This window comes from Prinia subflava, chromosome 3 (genome assembly GCF_021018805.1).
Source record: "Prinia subflava isolate CZ2003 ecotype Zambia chromosome 3, Cam_Psub_1.2, whole genome shotgun sequence".
NCBI classification, from domain to species: Eukaryota; Metazoa; Chordata; class Aves; order Passeriformes; family Cisticolidae; genus Prinia; species Prinia subflava.
Window position 1 is genome coordinate 20,041,828 of NC_086249.1, and position 20,878 is coordinate 20,062,705.

General features: G+C 37.3%; 1 protein-coding gene across 6 annotated transcripts in view; it reads left to right on the forward strand.

Annotated features, from left to right (window-relative positions):
- The window catches only part of SPAG17 (sperm associated antigen 17), a 91,816-nt gene that overhangs the window by 28,562 nt on the left and 42,376 nt on the right, over nt 1-20,878 (forward strand). For all 6 annotated transcript variants that reach the window (XR_010079965.1, XM_063394276.1, XM_063394273.1 and 3 more), the window contains 12 exons: nt 1,982-2,176; nt 4,513-4,694; nt 7,476-7,631; nt 8,217-8,304; nt 9,246-9,361; nt 10,271-10,408; nt 10,492-10,605; nt 12,054-12,204; nt 13,867-14,097; nt 16,075-16,235; nt 16,898-17,014; nt 18,665-18,819. Coding sequence is in view for 5 of the 6 variants with exons in the window: in XM_063394276.1 (XP_063250346.1) it covers nt 1,982-2,176; nt 4,513-4,694; nt 7,476-7,631; nt 8,217-8,304; nt 9,246-9,361; nt 10,271-10,408; nt 10,492-10,605; nt 12,054-12,204; nt 13,867-14,097; nt 16,075-16,235; nt 16,898-17,014; nt 18,665-18,819 (1,804 nt within the window). In the remaining variant the exon portion in view is untranslated. The remainder of the gene's footprint in view (nt 1-1,981; nt 2,177-4,512; nt 4,695-7,475; nt 7,632-8,216; nt 8,305-9,245; nt 9,362-10,270; nt 10,409-10,491; nt 10,606-12,053; nt 12,205-13,866; nt 14,098-16,074; nt 16,236-16,897; nt 17,015-18,664; nt 18,820-20,878) is intronic.

The following is a 20,878-nucleotide window of genomic DNA, read 5'->3' on the forward strand; positions in this document are numbered from 1 at the left end:
AGTAAAATACAGGTAAGTTATGTGTGGCATGTCAACATCAAAATGTTTGGTCATATGTAAGACTAATAGAAAGTAACTAAACAAAAACCAGAAAATTTAACCTACAGAAAGATTTCAGAGTAACTACATGTGTCAGTAGGTGGCTTTCTCCTTAAACTATAATTTAAAACAGAGCTGACAAAGGTGTCAACCCTGTCAGTGAAGAAACCTTTCCTAACATCCAATCTAAGCTTCCCCTCTTTATATTTGTTTTAATATAGCTGTATAAAGAAAGAAAAAAAGAAGAAGACCATGCCTTAAATTCAAAGACAGTCTATATCTGTCTCTGGTAGCTAGCAGTCATTTTATCGTTCATCCTTAATACATTATCGCCTTTCTGAAATTAAACATTTTGGCTTTTGAGTAATCTTGAGACTACTTGCATTGATATCTTTCCTCTTTTGCATGTGGACTAGTCACTGATAATTAGAACTGACTGATGCTTATCCACTTGTCATGATTATTAGCATAATCGTAATTATAATTTTCAAGTGGCAAGCAGTCTTCAGCAAGTATACATTGGAATTTTTGGATCTCCGTAAGTGACTATGCAGACACCTGTCTTCTTTTAAAAAAATTATTAATGTCCAGTATGTACTTATACCTTTTCTTCCTGCAGTAACTGGGACATAAATTTATGTTCTTCAGTTTCAATACTAGGAGTGAAATAATAAGCTAGTTTTCTGCTGGTTTTGATTTTTGCTTTATGCAATATACAGGCTGGACAGTGGTGGCTGCTTCCTCAGTCAGTCTCTAAATTTCTATGTTATTGTATGTTTAGCTAATATTACAAGCAACAAAGAGCCTGCTGCTCCAGGTGGTAGCAGCATTTGCACAGCCCCGGCCATATATCTGAGCACAGGCAGATGTCAATGCCAGACTCCCTTTTTCCTTCCTTGGATAAGTGAGTGCCACAAGCTGAGAAGTCAGTAAAGCACTTGGGTATGTGATGTGTTGGTAAGCATAAGAAAGGACCTTAATATTAAATAGAGTATAAAACTGTGGTTTGCTTTTAGTGCAGGTTTGTCTGCAGTAACTCTATGTGTTTCAGCATTGATGGAGAGTTACAGGACTTTCAGCAGGCACTTTCTGTTAATTTAGGATAAATAACTGTACTGGGTGAACTAAATCACCTGGTACATGTCTTACTTCCTGTATTTCTCCATAAGGCATAAAAGGAAACTACGCAACTCTAGAGCTTCTAGAAAGTTCATTTCTACTTACATCATGCTTAACCTTTGCTTTGGTACTGAAATGTTGCTATGCATATTTCTATATAACTGATAAACCCAAATGGAACAGGCACTCAATTAAACTTCTCATCTGCACTTTAATATGAATTTGGATATGCCCCTGCCAAAGGCCTAGTGTGAGCTGGTATTACCAGCTGATGAGGGCTTTGCCAAGAACTACAAAGTGAACATGAGCCTGCTGGGTAAGGAGGAGTCAGCAGTGAGTCAGCTGACACCTGCAGCTTATCCTTCGAAATTATTATCACTTGGGTAATCTTTCATGTAAGATACAGTAACTTACTGTGTGTATGCTGTACAGCTTTATGCAGGATGAAATAGGATAGTTTAAACTACCATTAGAGCAGGTGGATATGTCCTGACACTAAACTCCTTTGAGAGGAGCAGTTACAGAAATGCTGTTACAACATTCTGATTATAATCAGCTTCTGCAGTTTTTCTCCTGGTCCTTCTCCAAACAATCATTACTTCTAACTTATATTCTTCCTGCTGTGTTCTAGGTGTTTTGGTGCAGAAGATCTGAGTTTTGTGCACATAATTTTTGAACTTATATGTAATTTTCCTTATGAGATTATAAAAGAACTATTTCTCTGACGTTCATTTGCATTACCCCATATAGTCAAGTAAAAAAATTATTTTGTTTAGCTGATGAATGTTCTTGGTCTAATCTGTTTTTGTTGTGTTTTAAACAGATGATGAACCAGATGATGGTGCTCATCATTACTTTATCATTCTGGGTTTCCCTAATCTTCAGTTGTTGCCTGTCTTGACTGACCTTGGGATTAACATTTCAAGTGTAATTCAAATTTCTTCTGAGAATTACACACCGTTGCAGATACACTTAGAAGCAACTAAACTTGAAGGACAATCTTCTATTTCACCTGAAGGTAATCTGATCATTAAAAAAAATGTGTAGAAAGGAGATAATTTTACATCTGGGGAATGACTGTTCTGTCTGTGTTTTTCTCCCTCTCCATGCCTTGTGTTTTGTACATGCTACCTATGAGCAACTGTGTTTGCCACTGCCAACAAAGTATTGCCATTGGTTGGCCACCAAACCAAATGGTTTTCCAGTTCAAAAACTGAACAGTAGAAAGAGGGACGGACTAAGCAGACAGAGTTTGCAGCCACAGTAGCCACCAAAGAACAACATTTTATCAAATGCATACATCTGTGAATTGTTAGGAAGTGTACTGGTAAGAAAACTTGGCTCGTTTAGTAATTTCAAGGAGAGTGGACAGTTGGCTGCTGCCCCAGCCACAGGACAATATAGCACAGAATAATGCCCTTTAATTGTATTCAGCTGTCCCCAGGCTGTAACACCTTTCTTGAACTGGGATTCTGGTAAGCAGCAAGCTAAACGTGTCATCAGTGATGGCTGGCTATCCTGGCTGTGGTGACATAGCCAGCAGGTCAAGGGTGGTGGTTGTTCCCTGATGCTTGGCTGTCATGAGAATAGAATTATGGACTCTACAGTACAAGGAAGATACCAATAAACTCTATTCAATACAGCAAACAGCCTCCTCATGAGGACTGACTAAAGGACCTTGGAAGAAGAAGAAGTGATTGTGATCATGAATGGCCTTGGGAATTTTCAGGCCCCAGAGATAGGGTGAAAGTCTGGAGAAAGTCTCTTGGTGAAAAAGGGCCACGTTAGGGATTACTTAAACAAACTTGACACACATAAATCTATGGGACCTGGTGGGATTCACTCAGGCTGAGAGGCTGGCTGTGATGTCACTGCAAGGCCACTGTCAATTACTTTTGAAAAAATGTGGTAATTGGAAAACATGCCTGAATACTGGAGGAAAGCATCACTTGTGTCTTCAAAAATGGCAGGAATGGCTCAGGAATCTAAGGGCCACTCAGACTCTTCTCAGTCTCTGGGAAGATGATAGAACAGCTAATCCTGGAAACATTTCCAGGCACATGGAGGACAAGGAATTGGTCATTTGGCATGGATTTGCCAATGGAAGTCATTCTTCACCAACCTGATAACCTTCTATGACAAAATTAGTGTCTTGGTAGAGGAGGAGGGAGCAGTGAATATTGTCTGCCCTGACTCAGTAAGATCTTTGACACTATCTTCTCGTAAAGAACCTGAATGAGCAAACACTGAGTGGGATTGAAAACTGACTGAATGTCCTGATACCCTTATCAGAAGGGATTGGTGGTATGAGTCCAGCTGAACACCTTTGTCAGTGATCAGAATAGTTTCCTCAGCAAGTACTCTTACGATACAGAACTGGGAGGAATGGCTGAAACACCATAGAATCGTGCTGTTTTTCAGTGGGACCTCAACAGGATGGAAAAATAGTCTGGCAGGGGCCTCATAAAATTCAGCAAGGGCAAAATCCTGCACCAGTTCATGGTGGGGGCTGACTGGCTGGAAGCAGCTCTGCACAGAAGGACTCAGGGGTGGTGGCACGTGAGCCAGCACTGTGCCTTTGTGCAAGGCTTTGTACAAATAAGGCTAATGGTATCCAAGGCTGCATCAGGTCAAGGGATTTGAACTTCGGTTTGCACTCAGCATTGATGAGGCCACACTTGGAGTTCTGTGTCCAGTTCTGGACTCCACAGTACAGGAGGGATATGGAGCTACCAGAGTCCATCAAATGACCACAAGCATGTTCAAAGGACTGGAGCTACTCTTATATGAGGAGAAACTGAAAAAGCTGGGAATGTTTACACTGGAGAAGAAACAGCCTGGAGGGAACACATCAATGTGTATAAATGCCTGAAATGAATGTACAACAAAAAGGAAGCCAGGCCCTTTTTAGTGGTGTGCAGTGACAGGACAAGGGGCAATGGAAACACAGGGTATTACCTGAAGACAAAGAAACACTTCTTTACTGTGAGGGTGACTGAATGCTGTCATGGATTGCCCAGAGAGGTCATGGAGTCTTCATTCTTGGAGGTACTCAAAAGCCATCTGGATGTGGCCCTGGGCAGTCTGCTCTTGGTGACCCTGCTTGAGCAGAGGAGTTTTACCAGATGACCCCCACAGGTCCCTTTCAGGATCAATGACTGTACTTGGAATAGAAGATGATGGCAAGATATAAGTTGGGATATATTTTAATCCCAAAGTTGGGTGTCAGATATTTGCTGAGACTCTGAGGATAGAAATATTTTAACAATACCTAAAGAAGACTGATACATGATTTGTGCTTTATGTTAAAAGGAGACATTGTACCATGATTTGTCAAATACTTATATATTTTAGATGTAGAAGCAGAGAAAAGGAAGAAAAATGAAGCTAACAAAGACCTGGAAACATTTTGGAAGTTCCTGGAGCCCGTTCTGAACAGTGGAAAGCATGGATCAAGTCTCTTTGATGTTGCCAGGCTTCATTACCTAGTTAAGGAAAGTGACTTTCCCCCTGATTGGTCAGACAGCAAAAACCTGGTCAGTACATTCTGTTTTTACAGTGCATGGCATGCTTTAGGGTTTGTAACTTTTAAGAACACTTCAGGAATTTAATCTCAAGTCTTCTCTAAAACAGAACCGCAGTAGTTAGTATATTTGTAACCTCAAACAAAAATTACTTCTTATGTATCCAACAACTTTATTCAGCATTTGTTTACAAGGAGTCCTTTGAATAAAAATGCCTGATTTGGAGTTTCTTAATATTTAAGCCTCAGCAGAAGAGTTGTAAAATAGTTTAAAATTTATTCAGCATCTTTATAGACCCAGTTTGCATCTCATTCAAGAGACATATGTGTGTATGAAGTAACAAAGAAGTTATATTTTTGTCCTCATAACATCAGGCCTACTTACTGCACCTCAGAATAGTCACATGAGAAAAATGGCTGAATGCAAGAATACTTTTTGATATATGATATTGCTTTATCATACTCAGTACTGCTTCTTTTTGTCCAAAACAGGGCTCTAACTTATTACTCATTAGAAAGTCATTAGAAATTTTTTCCATCCTAGATTCTCACATATAGTGAGGTAAAAGAGTCCAATATTTTTCAATCTACAGTGTCAGCAGTAAAAAAATACAAACTACTAAAGCAAAATAATACCTACTGTATTTATAGGATTAAAGGACATTCTAGGGTTAAACTACATTTTTCTAACCCTTATTTATAGTACAGTAGATTCTGTATACAAACAACTCAGAGTCGTTTCCAAAGCATTCACTGAAAATGCCTTGATTGTGGAATCATGTAGACTTGCTACTTATAATATTACTTATCATTATACTCTTTATATAATCTTACTGTGCCAAGCCTCTTTTGGGAAAACAGTTTTTATCTTCCTTGTAATTACATGTTACAAGGGACTGTTTCTACTTTTGAATATCCTGCAAGCCCCTATATTACAGCTGAAATAAAGGAAAAACCATCTGTCACTGAAGCATTTCAACAGATTGGAGTTATAATTTTATGAGCCCTACAGAAGTAAGAAAGATTCTAAGTTTTTTAAGAAACAGGTGGGGACCATGTAAGTTCTGAAATCATATGTGGATAGAGTAAGTCTCTTCTTGTGGGCTTGCTGGAGAATCTCTGAGTTCAAGCTTGCTACATCTTGGAAGTGCAAGATACACAGGAGGAAAATTCTTGGGACAAAATGTTAGACATTAATATAGAAATGACAGAGTATTGCGTATTACAAGTAGTCTCTGCTCTCAGATTTGAGATCCTTAGAAAGGAAAATACATTAAAAATACTTTCTTTGTTGAAAAGTCACTAATGGTTAGACTTGAAAAACTTTTGATAAACACCTATGTGTTTATCAAAATGTCTCTATGTCTCTCAGACCAGGCAAATTGAATTACAAAATTGTAATTATACTAAACTTTGCTTGGATGCCATTGGGTAGCACTGGGTTTTGTTAATTACAACTTTGTAAAAAATCTCATTTTGTTTAAAAGACTGTGCATTGAAAGCACTCCAATATTGTATATAAAACTTTTATGGGCTTTAGTGTACACACTTTTGGTGATACCTTAAGAAATATATGGATGAAATGGTGAATATTCTTTGGAAGAATATTAAATTGAGAAAACAAAGGTGCAAGAATATTAACAAGCATTCTGTTTTCACAAATAGAATTTCTTTTCCAAGTGTCTCTTCTAGTCTTCAAATGTTATGAAAATGGAGACAAGTATTCCATAACTTATCAGTAATTTGGGATTGCCAAATCCCAGTGTCATAAAGAGGCACTGAGTTGATGAAAGCAGATGCTTAATACTTCTTAAGGATTTGTTGTTTTCTTAGTGCCTAATGTCAGTTGTGCTGCCACCTCTGAGAGGCAAACTTCTTAGTACAAAAGACTTGCCCTACTTTCACAACAGTTAAAGAATCACTCAGAAAAGAGCTTTTTACAGAAATTGTCTAAAACTTAAAATAATTCCATCCTTTCCCCAAACTCCAGGATGTACAGGGGAAGAATTCATCCATTAAAGCTGCTGAAAGTTGACTGTTTCATGTGGTCTCCAACAGGGTTTTGGTATTTGTACAAAAACATTTAATATTTAAAATAGCAGTTGCTATTATTCTTTTTATTCCTCCCAGGCTTTGGTGAAAACCACAATACATGACCTCAAGAACCATGACTCTTTCCTTGTCAGACTTTAGCAGATACAGTGCTCTCCCTTTGGACATTTGGGCAGTATGCTGACATTCCTTCACTCACAACTGTAGATTTCAGAATGCCATTCTTGAGGCTTTCTTTGTTTGCAAAGGGCAACAGAAAGAAAGAAAATAATATGAGATGATATTAGTTACTTGACTGAGGTTTAATTTTTCATCCTTCTAGAGCAGGGAAATGATGGAGCTTGCACATATTCTGCGGGTTGATACTAGTAAAAATGTACACACATTACAAAATACTTTAATTTTCCTCTGCCATTTCTTTCCATCCAAAAAAACCCAGAAGTTCCATCTACAAGATAGCAGACCTTGACAGTTACAGTTAAGACAAGTTAGACTTTATAACAACTAAAGCACTTAGGCAATATAGTGTCCATACTGTGCTGTGGCAGTGTTAAGGCAAATAAAATGAAGGAGATTTTAGAGTAATTATATAAAACAGATTGAATTGGTGGAGAAAAAAGGAAAGTGTGGAAAATTTACAAACAGATATAGATCTGCTGGTTAAAGAGCTACTGACTCCTGTCCTGTTACATGACACTTTTACATGCACACTTCATCCTTTGTATCTGATTTTCTCTCATAGCTTGCATTTGGTACTTTGCTGTTTGAACACATTGCTTGTCTGATGTATGACTGCCTGGACTGGAGAAGACAGCATTGCAACTACTTGGAAAACACCAAGTTTTTTAATGTATCATTTTTACCAGAGAGCAAATCAACACAACCACCTGAAGTTGAGGCAAGACCCTTCTCTTCTTCTTGAGAATAACTAATTATAGGGTAGAATTGCATGTCTTTAATTTTGACTCAAAAATTCACCTTGGAGCATCATACTATGAGTAATTTTCAGTGAATGAAATTTGTGGTTTTGTCTTCAGCATTTTAAACCCCCCAAAAATGGGGAAAAAAATAGCTGAGCATGGGGGAAATAGAATAAGGAAATTGGAAGGATTCTACAGGCATACAGTATCACAGGTGTAAAAATTTCTTAAACAGTGTCTGATGATACATTCTTTTGTCTGAAATATCAATTTGCCTGAGCAAAGCTACTATGCAATATTGCAGGTCTGTGAACTGTCAAATAAAAGATTATTAGTTCTATGCAAGATCAATTTCTTTATTCATAGTAGGCAAAAGCTTAAGTGGGCAGAAGAAAGTAGCTTATTAGAACATACACTACATTCTTTCTATCTTTTCCCAAGTTTAGCATGTAGTCTAGGGTGAGTAACCAAAGCTAAATGAAATTAAGTTCTCCCAGCTATTTGTGCAATACTCATTTGTTTTATGGTTTCTAATTTTTTAATGTTAACTTTTGTTCTCATAGGAACAACCAGCACCAGCACGACAGATGACACCTACAAAGAAAAAAGAGAAACCAGAAGAAATTCTGCCAACAGTAGTTTTGTCAGATAGTATGTTTAAAGGATTAAAGCATCCATCTGTAGTTGTTCACTGTCAAACCATTTATTTATCTGACAGCACAAATCCTCAAAATGTTTTGTGCAGGGAATTGAAGATGTTGTGTATCCTGGTGAATGCATTGTGGAAGAGTCTAAGTGGTGATAACGAAGTTCTTTAGAAAATCACGTTTCCTATCTGTTCATAGTCACAGTTAGATTTAAAAGACCACAGTAATTTTGTTCGATCTCTAACTTTGTTAGTCTCTTTTTAATAAATGTTGTCTGAAGGTTCACAGAATCACAGGATATTCTGAGTTGGAAGGGACCCACAAGAGTCCAGCTTAGCCCTGCACAGGACCTCACACCCTGTGTCCGACACCATTTTCAAAATGCTTCTTGAACTTTCAGGCTTGGTGCTGTGACCACTTTCCTGGGGAGCCTGTTCCAGTGCCCTAACACACTCTGGGTGAAAATTTCTCTACTACCCAAACTAAAATTCCCCTGACTTGAGGTGAATCTGCCCCAGTGCAAAGCAGAACTGGACAACCTCCTCCCTTGCCCGGCTGGCGATGCTGTGCCTGATGCACCCCAGGACAGGCTTGACCCTCCTGGCTGCCAGGGCATGGCTGGCTCAAATTCAGTTTCCCATCAAACAGGACCCCTGGGTCCCCTTCTGTGATGCTGCTCTCCAGTGTCTTATTCCTCACTCTGTCTGTACATCCAGGGTTGCCTCATCCCAGACACAGAATCCAACACTTCTGCTTTTTAAGCTTCGTAAGGTTGATAGTTGCCCAGCCCTCTAATTTGTCATAGTCTCTCTGCAGGGCCTCCCTACATTTGGGAGAGTCAACAGCTCCTCCTAGTTTTTTGTTATCTGCAAACTTGCAGAACTGACTGGGAATATAAATTGGCATTTCAGAACAAACATCTTAATGTGTTGTCTCTTAATACAGCAGATGAAGAAACTTCTATTCTTCCGGTGGACATGAGGTATTACAATGACTTGCTGAGTCAAATTCCTGAGGAGTACTTTTCTGTACCCTTAATGCTGAGCTGCATGTTGGAGCAGGTGGGAATGTTCTCTTTTTAGTTTCCGTGGCTATTTCGGCCTAGACCTAATATAATGAATTGTCAAAGGTCAATAAATCCATCTCTTTAAACCTAAAATATGAGGCTGTGCATTGAGGCACTGAGCAAGGAGGTTCAATACAAAGGAGTCAAAACTGCAGACTTTGATTTTCTTTCATATTGTGCGCTTATCCTGTATATATATGTAGTGTTATTCCATAATTAATTTTTGAAGACTATAATTTTATAGTCTTATTATATTTTGAAGAATATAATCAAATGAAGAGAAAAGTGGAATTTCTTATCTAAGTCAATAACAAATTTTCATGTCCTACAGCAACGTTATTGATACTGAACTTTTGCTGATTTAATCAATCAAAGGTCTTAGGTCAAGCCTAATGTAAGAGCATCAATGTTAGTGCTAGACAAATCTGACTTCTGTTGAGTTCAGGCACAATCTATGATTTAGAACAGGCACACAACATGATTTGGAAATCCTCCTTCTTTTAGGAGTAAAATTTCAGCGTAATATTGGGGGGTTTACTTTTTGTAATTTAGTCTGAAAATAGGTAAGAATACTCAAAGTCCAACACTAACAGACAATCAGTTTTTAATTACCTGTGTTCCTTAACAATTCTTAACATTTCAAGTTAGAAATATTTTTCTTCTCATCCTTTCAAAAGTAACCAATAGGGAAAACATTTAATTCCGTTTTCCATAATTTTTGTTTTGTGCAGAAACTAACTTGGAAAATTGTACTTCTGCTACTTGTAGAAAAAGTTTGGGCTTTTTTTTCCTGACAGAATTTATGGATGTGTGCTTAGCTTATAGCAGGATTTGCTTGGTATTTCCGGTAAAGTTAAGTAGCAGTCATATTGTGATGGAAGCTAACATAGACTGTATTTGCCAGGTTATTGCAAGTGAAGAAGACCTTACACCACCGAGTCTGGTGGCATTGGAGCCTCAGGCAGATGGGCTGCATCATGCCATTGCAGAACACATAATCTCTGTCCTTCCTTCTCTTTCACTTCCCATGAGTGAAAAAAAGGTTTGTGTTGTCTTTCGTTCATTTCCTAAAATGACAAATCTTATTTTGGGGGTTTAATACCTCTTCCTTTTCTTTTTAAACAGGATCTGTATGACTACTTTTCTCTTAAATATGTTGAACAAGAGACTGTCACCCTCCAGTACCCTCTCCTGTTTAACTACCATGATGCCCTGGCTCAGCGCTTGCACCTGCTGAAGGTACAGTTCAACCTGTTTATATAGACATATTTCCAAAGTTCACAGGCAATGAATGCTGAATGCACTAGAAGGGGAGGAGTGGTGTTTTTACAAAACTGGACAGCATATCCTAGATCTTTTTTCTTCTGAGGTGGACCTACCAACATGTTTAGTTTACGTAAGAAGCAATGACTTACTGACAGAGCAAATATAGAGCACAAAAATAGAGCACAAGCACACTAATTTCAGTGATATATTTGCATTATTAATGACAATATTTAGCCTTTGGCATAGATGAACGATATTATAGAACTGTTGATTTGCTGTTAAACACTGATGATACTATGTAAAATTAGTTGCTAACTTGTTAATGGTGATTTAGCGTGGAGACTAGACTGAATATAAAATGTTGAGAAGAAGAAGAAAATACATAGCAGTTATTAATGAACACAAGAAATGTATTCAGGTTAGCTAAATAGTTACAGCATAGTGTGTAACCAAGGTACTGCCAAATTCTAAGGCAGAAAGGTTCAGAGATTGCATAGTTTGGGATTATTGCAAAGTAATAAAGTTCCCAGACTTTCTGAATCAAAAAAAACACTGTGAATGTCTTGAATTTTTCCAAAGGCATGGCGTAGTTTTACCATTAAACTTTAAAAATTAACTGAGAATAATACAAGGGATAATACAGTTCTAGATTTCATAGAAAAGGTGTGTCTGCCTGGCTTCATGGATTACAAATTATCTGGGGAATACTTTGACAACCATTCATTAAAACTATTCAGAAATAACTCAAGTTTGACACACTGGATGTATTCAAGAAGGAAGGACTGAGTAATCAACATGAGAGATGCTCTTAGCAGACATACACGTGATGTATTTTATATACTTGCTGAAGAGAAAATTCATGATATAGCCCAATGTTTGAGGAAAGAGTAGAGGACAAACATTTTGAATATGCAGTTGAAGAAAAAAGTACTGTAAGTGTGTAATACTAAGAAGAATGAAATTGAAAGATACCACTACGTCTGAAAAAGTAAATCCTTCGATATAGAGGGATGCCTCTCGTCACAGACTGATCAATAAGTTTATGGATTTCATTACTATGAAAAGTAGCACAGAGCAGCTGAAGGATACATGGAAGGTACCTGCTGCCACTCTGAATAGATCAGTGCATATTTCTGTATTTTTAAGTTTTGCTAACACAGGCAAATAACTTCTAACAAATGTCTGTTATTATGCTGTCAGTCATTCTCTTATGTGTCTAATGTTTTTCTGCATACAGTATCTGACACCATGATTCAAAACCACACTGTGGGCACATGTTCAGATTTAAGTTTATGTCCAGCTGACTTAAGAACATACTAATGTCTTCTGCTGTAGAAAGACTTCTTTATTTGAGCATAATTTTTGGAAAGTGAATAGTGTGAAAGTTTACTTTAACTCTGGTACTTTGATTTTTGTTCCAGATCCAGGAGAACTTCAATCCAGGAAAGATTGAGCGTGAAATGATGGATAAACTGCCTCTTACAGAACTTATCCATTTCACCCCTCCTTCAGCTGAAAACAACACTAAACGCTTGGCCAGAGTTCATGAGCTCATGCATTATTTTACTACTGGTAAAATGATTTTCATTGATATAATTTCCATTCTTTTTATTTCTGCTTGATGATCCTCTTAAATAGCAGGAATTTTGAGACAAGATTTTTAAGCTGCAAAGAAAACCTTTGCAGAATTTCACATTTTCACATGCTTGCTTATATATAATTATAGCCTACTTACAAGTTAACCCTAACTTCAGACTCAGTTTCATGCATAATGGGAATGACTATATGAGTGTTAAATATTGCATAACTATGAGCTGGAAGTATCTTGGAACTACTTTATTTATTTATAATTGCTAACATACAAACACTTACTAATTCTGAGGAAAAAAGACAGCTGTAAAAATGGCAATTATGGTCCTATAATGTAGAATGCATTTAGAGAGACACTGATGTAAACTGTGTTTGTTTAGCAACTCACTTTTGGTGGTAAAGAACTTGTATCTTAGGTGGACAGTTTTTGTGGAACAATACACGCTTTTCAGAATGTATTCTATGTGAGCTGTTGGTGTTGATAATGAAACTACTTTATAACAGTCTCTTTATCAAAACAAGAATACATTCACTTCTCCAACCATAATCACTTCTGCAGTTACCTTTTCTTGGAGTGTTCTTGCCACCATGACATACACTGGGAAACAATCCCAAAGACTACATACCCTTAGGTAGTATCAAAAGTCTGCTTTAGGTTATTAAGAAATATAAACATCCAAATCCCTTTGGTTACATTCATGTCATCATATAAGGCACAAGATTTGAAGGTACTTTCCCAGCTCTTTCATCCTGAATTCCCTGTGTTGGATTAATTTACACTTCACTGTGTTTTTTCTAGTTGTTGGTATGTTCATTTTGGAAAGTAAGCTATTGAAGTATTCACTATTGCTATAGTCTTCCAGCTGATGGGTGTTGAATTTGATGATCTTCACTGGGCCATACTGTACTGCCAAACCCTCCTAACTGGTAACTTAGCTAGCAAAGCCTTTGCTTTCAAATTAATCATCTCCTTTCCATCAAAGGAGATCATTAATTTGAACAGAAGATGAGAGATCCAACATTCTCAAGGTATATGATGTGCTTAGGTGCTTAACCACCCTGAACAGAGAGCATGTCAAACTGAAGATATTCTTTATGTGATTTGGGCATTGTACTACCTGTCTTAAACTTCAGTCCTTTGCGTGATTATCATTGTCATATGAACATGGATACATACAAGCATAAATAGGATTTATTACTGTCTTTCTACCTTGCATACTTCTCTTTAAATTATGTGTAAAATTCTGTCTGAAGAGGAAAATTTGATACTTTTTTGAGAAGTTACAGATAATGGAAACATTTCATCAACTGAAAACAGCTAGTTGCTAACTGGCCTGATAAAGTCTACTCAGTATTTTAAAATCAACGTCATTTCTATAAAGTTAATGAGCCAGAAGGTATTCAGATGTAGGAACCACTTCATTTAAGATGGATTAATACATGGGCATATCATTTTGGAATTTGGAAGCATTCAACTTCGAATGCAGAGTAAAATGTAGCCCACATAAGTTGATCCAGTACCATTAGGGAAATTGCTGTTGGCTTTTGCAGAGTTGCCAAGAACAATACACTTAAATAGTCTTATATTTATTTTCTGCTGAGCTGTAAGGACGTTTTCAGTTAATGATTGTAATTCTTTTTTAGAACTTATGAGTTGGGCTGAAGTAGAAAGAGCCTTCAGAGTATTTACTTTTGAAAGCCTGAAGCTAACTGGGCTGAGTGACTCTGGTTTCCTGGAGAGCTCTGGATCTAGGGTTGGAGGTGATTCTGAAGTGTCTGATATCCCTTGGGATAATCCAGCCATGTTTGCAAGACAGCTGAGACAACTCTTGCTTATGGAAAAGAAGCCTAGTGGGAAATCTCCAAGAGGCTCTGGTAAAAAGCTTTCTGTTTACATTACTCCTGAAGAATTTGAATCCACTATTTGTCTTACCATATCGTTTGCTGTTGCAGGGATGTGATTTTTCTTCCTTGTGAACAAATTTTCAGGTATTATATACCCTGTACATTGAGTAACTCTGTAGGAATACTAGAATAAAGACAAAAGCTATTTTGTACTACAGCATTAACAATTGTAGATTATGCAGAATGAATTTTCTGAAGTTCTACATTTTCTCCTGCAGATTGTAACATAATGAAAAGTTGTTGGCCTGATTAAAGGAGATGTGAGATGGCCAAAAAGCAACATTAAAAACAAGTGATTATTTTTTCAGGATGCAAGAAAAGTGGAAATTAGGTCAGTTTAAGCAATTATACTTCTAGGTTCATGATCACAGAATCATAGAATCATTGTTTAGGTTGGCAGGGACCTCTAAAGGTCGTCTGTTCTGACACCCCTGCAATAAGCATAGACATTTTCAACTAGATCAGGTTTCTCAGAGTCCAGTCTGACCTCCAGTGCTTCCAGGGATGGAGCATCCACCACCTTTCTGGGATACCTGTTCCAGAGTTTCACCACCCTTATGATAAAAAATTCTTCCTTACACCTAGTCTGAATCTATCCTCCTTTCCTTTAAAACCATTACTCTGTATCCTATGACTACAGGTCCTACTAGGAAGCCTCTTCCAAGGCCACAGTAAGAAGGGCTCCCCAGAGCCTTCTCTTCTCCAGGCTGAACTCTCTGAGCCTGTCTTCACAGGAGAGGTTCTTCATCCCTCCAATCTCCTTCACTGCCTTCTCTGGACCCACTTCAACAGATCCACATGTTCCTGTGCTGAGGACCCCAGAGTGGATGCAGTACTTTGGGATATTGGCCATGCTTTCCTAATAGAGATGTCTAAGCATGCAGCTTAGATGGGATCCTTTCCTTAGAAGGCTGGAGCAGACAAAAAATAAGTTCTGCTTATGTGCTTCTCTTTTGAATAAGGGGACTGTCTTTGGGTGTTCGTTTATTTTGCTTTTATACTAGTCACAATATTAAATTTTGCAGTAACAAGCATAACGACATTTCAGCACTTCTGCAGCACAAAAGCAAATACCAGGAAGATAAAACATTAGCTTTCATGTTTCTTCAATTTTCTAAAGGCAGTCAGTAAACAGGAGTAATTTCCAAGAGAAGCAGAGCCTAAAGATGTATGTCTAGAAGTTGAGCTGGTTATAAGACACTTACAAACAAATACTTTGTGGTGTATTTTCCACTAGAAAGAGTAATTTTCTTGTACATGTGAATTTTGATCAAATATTAGTGACCTCTGCCTTAACTTAGGGAATAAAGAATTCTATTAAAAGGAAATTATTTTTTTCAATTAAGAGGCTGTAGAAGTTAATCATAGAGCATCATGTGATGCTGCTCATATCAGGTGTTCATTGCAACAGTGGAATGACTGATCAGATTCTCAGAAGTAATATTCTGTCAGTAACTTATGGATCTGCATAAACAAAATTAATTTAAACTTTAAAATTTACATTTGTCAAAAACGTGCAAAAATACCAAAACCATTGGTCTTGTGTTTTATTTTAATGTCATCTGTGCAAAGGACTGCTTTTTAAAGTATGAAGAAAAATGGTTCTTTGTTTCTGAATCTGGAGGATACTTCTGAGAGCATTTTTAGTGGGCCAACATGGGTCAGATGGAAAGGATGATTTGAGTGGGTTTTATAAATTCTTCTCTTTCTTGTTCTCGTTCTCTTTAATTTTACTTAATTATCTGGCACTGGTCACTGGATTTTAAAGTGCTCTCTTAGTAAAGAAGTGTAGCAGAGCTCATCATGTATTTGTAGGACAAGTGTGAAAAAAGGAAGCTTCAACTTGATGTCGATCCTATCAGGGAGACTAAGGAAATTGCATTATTCCTACCTTGGTAGGGCTGAAATTTCTGGAACAATTCTTTAAATTCTGCTTTCAATTTCCAGAGCATAAAGAAACAAGTGATGAAGATGAAGAGGATGAAGAAGATGAAGAGGATGAAGAAGATGAAGAACATGAAGAAGATGAAGAACATGAAGAAGATGAAGATGATGATCTGGTTCATCCTCTTTTGAATGTAGAATTGGATCTTCTTTATGATGATATGGCAAGTGTGAGAAATGGAGTCAGCTAGGCTTTACGTGAGGCAACAGAAGATACAGCTCAATGCCAGGCTGTGTTACTGGGGATTCCTTTGCAATGCTGCATGCAAATGTTAATTTTGTGAAGTTTGGCAGATACTGACATAACTTTTAAGCACTGTGAAATCACTTCCTTTGAATTCCAAGGTGATGGGTTTCAGTGAAGCTGTTAATGATAATTCCGTGCTGGTTTTGCTGAATACCAGGGATCAAATGCAAACGTGAAAGTTTAAAAGAGCTTGTCAAACTATGTCACACTAGTAAACTGTGTAGTTTGGCATCTTCGGAATCACCTGTCTGCCATACATCCCATAATAAACATAGCAATTTTAAAATCACATCATAGGATATGTTTGAATACTCATAATTGCTTACAGAACTCAAAGACATACATGCTAATAATAAAAGTATTTAGATTATTTTGTCATTAAAAGTCCAAGACCAAACCTGCTTGGGAGTAATTGTATTTTTTATTAAACAGTGCCATATGGGTCTGCACATATGCATCATTATGCAGTTAACTGTGGTGCAACATGGGGTGCTGTCTGTTAATCCAACAAGATTACAGTCAATTTAATACTGACACTGAAATGTTGATATTCATTATTTTGGTTTGTTGTATTTTCAGGTGAGTCAGGAAAATTACAGTCTAGGACCAAGTTTGGAAGAAATAAAAAAGACACAGAGGCGTTGCTTGACAGACTGGAGTTTGGAAGAGCATTTTCCACCACATGTTCTTCGTCAGGTATCTGTGAACAGACAATCTCACGTATACAGTCCTCCCTCAGAAAGCTAAATAAAGTAGTAGTAGTGGAGTTTGGAGTATTTTTCTGCTCAATAAATTATTCAGTTTATCTTTCATTTTTACCAAAACTCATTGTATTTTAGCTGCTTTTCAGATCTTCATGTGAAATTTAGTTTGTAATGGGTTTTTATTTCCTGGTTTGGCCAAACTGGAGCTGTCCTATTTGGTAGCAAGTCTCTTAGCTGAAATTGTGGTGGAGACAAAACCACCTTGCCCTTAGGGGTGATCATCTGTGACAGTTTTGGGACTCAGTGCAGTGGATGTGAAAGCATACTTTGCAAATGTCTATGCAGTGAATGTTTTATGGGCAAATAGAAAATTTGGTTTACCAAATTTCACCCTTAAAGGGCTAAAAGCATCATTTATAGAAATCTTGCAAGCTAAAAACTAAAACTTACATTGCAGAAAGACAGAATGAGAAATCTGAAAGATATGTTCAAGTGTAGTTGGCTCGAATTGGGAAGCATCCTCTTGGGAGGAGCGGATTTTTAGCTCCTTTGCTGCCTTGAGCTCCCTAGGCTGTAATTCTTATTTGAGCCTGACACATGTTATACATGGGTGAAGGAAGTGCTGCCTGGACTTTTGCAGCACCACTTCAGTGTGACAATTTTGAAGTCTGGTCATGCATTTCAATGTGTGGGGAATCCCTTCATATGCAACATAAGCAGCTAATACTGCTTCAACTATCAATAATTAGTGAGTTTAGTAAAAAGATACTGATGGAAAATAAAAGTAATAAAAAATATCATTTTATTGCAGCCAAAAATAATCTTTTGAAAGAAAGATCATGGCAGTCAGGTGAAGTCCCACATGACTGGATAAAGAGAAACACTTTAAACATCTTTTAAAAGGGTAGAAAGAAGGACCTGGGTTCTACCAACTTCATCAGCTTCACCTCTGTTCCTGGGAAGATCGTGGAAGAGATCCTTCTAGAACCTTCAGTTGCATAGTTCTGAAAAATAATAGTTTAAAGGAAGGCTTTCTTCTACCTATGACTACAAAATAAGTTGCAGCCTGTGGGCAATATAAATATTGAAAATGACGGGGCAGTACAGAGCAGAATGGAGTAATGTAGATGACAGCAAAGCTCAGAGATGTGCAGATCGTGGTATAGCAAATTGAATACCAAGTAAACTCAACTGAGATTAAAAAAAGTTAATTAGTTTTCTTTTTATCTGGTATATCATAATTGTGGTTTTATTTACTAATTATTTAAGTATTTTATTATTTAAACTTTAAATATTTAAAATGTATTATTATAAATTTTATTATTATCAAAATTTTATTATTTATATATTTGTTTAAGTATTTGTTTAATATTTTAATTTTTTGCATTTTATGTAGCTGAACTTTTTCATTCATGGTCAGTCAGAAGGTGGAGCATAGTTGGTATCTCTTCTCAACATGAATAGCAATGCAGTTTCAGTTTCCACCTACCTGACCAATTCAGGTTGCTGGAATCCAAATGCTCTGAGTACATCTTGTAGAAGAGTGTTCTGGAGCACCTGTTGCTCAAAGCTGTGCTGTGTAGCCTCTGCACATATGCTACCATCTGCAGGGAGGATGTACCTTTATTTCTTCCCTTTTCAGGTTCTTCATACAGCATCCCAAGAATACAGATGTATTGATTCCTTTTATCATACTCAAGATAACTCTTTACTAATGGTTTTTCACAATCCTATGAATCAACATCGTCTGTGCCAAGAGACTTGGAATATTGCTCTGCACTCTAATGTTGGATTCAGGTAATGGATTTTATCTTCCCTGTCTCATTCACAGTCATTTTCAATTAAAGCCTGCATGGGTGTGCTTAGGGGAAAGCTTTGAAATTAAGATATGGCTATGTAACACATTTATGAGAAAGAAAGTCCTGCAGGTCAGAAACAATGCTGTATCAAAAGAAGTCTGTTGAGTGTGAACAATGCAGAGTGTCACTCCTCATCACCAAATATAAAAATGTAAATAATGTACACATACATACAAAATCATATTAGGAGTACCACATCAAGAAATTGTACTTGGGACATTTCAGGTGAAGAATGTTAAAGAAGTAATTCTGTCTAACTATACTTACCAGGTTTTTCAACTAAACATACATAAATTGAGTGATTTAGGTGGAATTTTTTTTTTTGAGAAAAGTTCAAATCCCTTAGTTAATATTAGAATTTTTTTTCCACAAAATAACACATTCCTCTTTATTTCTTATCAATATCTGCTCACCAATTAGAGGTGTGCAAGTGGTTGATATGTCCACTATTAGCTCTTTTGTTAGTGGTATTTATTTTGGAACACATTTTTGCACTGAAGCAGCGATACAAATGATGATGTAGATGCAACTACTATTCCAAATAATTGACTGAAAATAGAATAACTGTCCATGTACTGATATGTAAAAATGTTAAAATGCCATGGAGAGACAGCTGAGGTATCTTTAACTATGTCACACTGGTGTTCTGTGGATTAAATAGATTTATCAAATAAAATTTCAAACAAATTATCTGGTATAAAAATGCCTTCCACCCATTTGTCTGGTATCCTTTTGTAAGTGTAGTGCCTCATTTATTAGATTATGGGGATTTTTATAGTAAACTTTTGTTGACACCTATATGTATTCTGACAGATTTGAATACTAAATAGGGAAAATGTGCCTTCCTGAAGCTGTAATTTGTATCTTTGCTCTCAGTCAAGGAACTCCATGTAGGTCCATCTCAGCTTTCCAGGCATTTAGACTTACATAATTTACCATGAAAACAGGATGTTGTGAGTAGCAGTGACTAAGACCACAGCCAGATGATATTTACCAGCAGAAATTCAAAGTTCTTTTGAGAAAATGCTGGCAGTTTTGTGTTGTGTTGGGCAGACCCACTAAATGTCTGGTCAGTGATTTTGCATTTATATAGCAACATGTTCAGGTAAAGCTGGGTCTTGCATTCAGCCAGACCCAAGCATAGGGTCAGTGGTCCCGAGGGCTGTTGCACAGAAGTCTGTTGGCACCCAGAGCTCTTTACTCTGCCAGCCATTCTTACATTTCTTTGTGACACTGACTTTAAATACCTCGTTCAAGTTTCCTTAACGTAAACAGTTGGTGCCACTTCAGCTGCCTGGTGTATTTGAGTTTTCTGGGCAGAGTTGACACATGTGACATGAGACCCATAGGAGACCCATACAGTTTTGGAACAAACACCAGAGAGCAGGTCACACACCCCAGAGCATCTAAAGTGTCACCTGCTGTTTGTATACACTAAGTAATGCCTCATCCCAACAGCGTATTGGTGCTGTAGAAGCAGAGGGAGGAACCAGACCTCCTCAGGAAGCATTTGTCCTTGAAACAACCACTGTTCAACTCTGGGGTTGTAAAACCACAGATTGGCTGCTCACCTTGAAAGGGCATTCATTGAAATAGATCAAGATCAACTGAGAGACGGGAAAGGCTCTTCATACCTGCAAAAGCTGCTAATTTTGCATCCAAAGGAGAAATGATGCTTCTCATCTGCATTATAATTCAGTTGTGGATAAAATAACTGTGTGCTTTCTACTTCTTACTCTTCCACATCCCTTGGAAGTAAGGTTTAGACATTAAAGATAACTTCTGCTTGGGGCATACCTTCTTTGTTCACTGACATTTCACCAGGTTCTTTTTCAAAGCAGCAAAGAGTTCCTACAGAAAATGGCATGAACAAGATGTTTTGGCTTTGCTCTTGTTTCCTAGATATAATCAACATCACTGTTATATGTGTTACTTAGAATTTTTGAAGAGCTGTGGGTCCTCTTTTTGTTCTGTTATGTGGCATTGATACCTGCTTA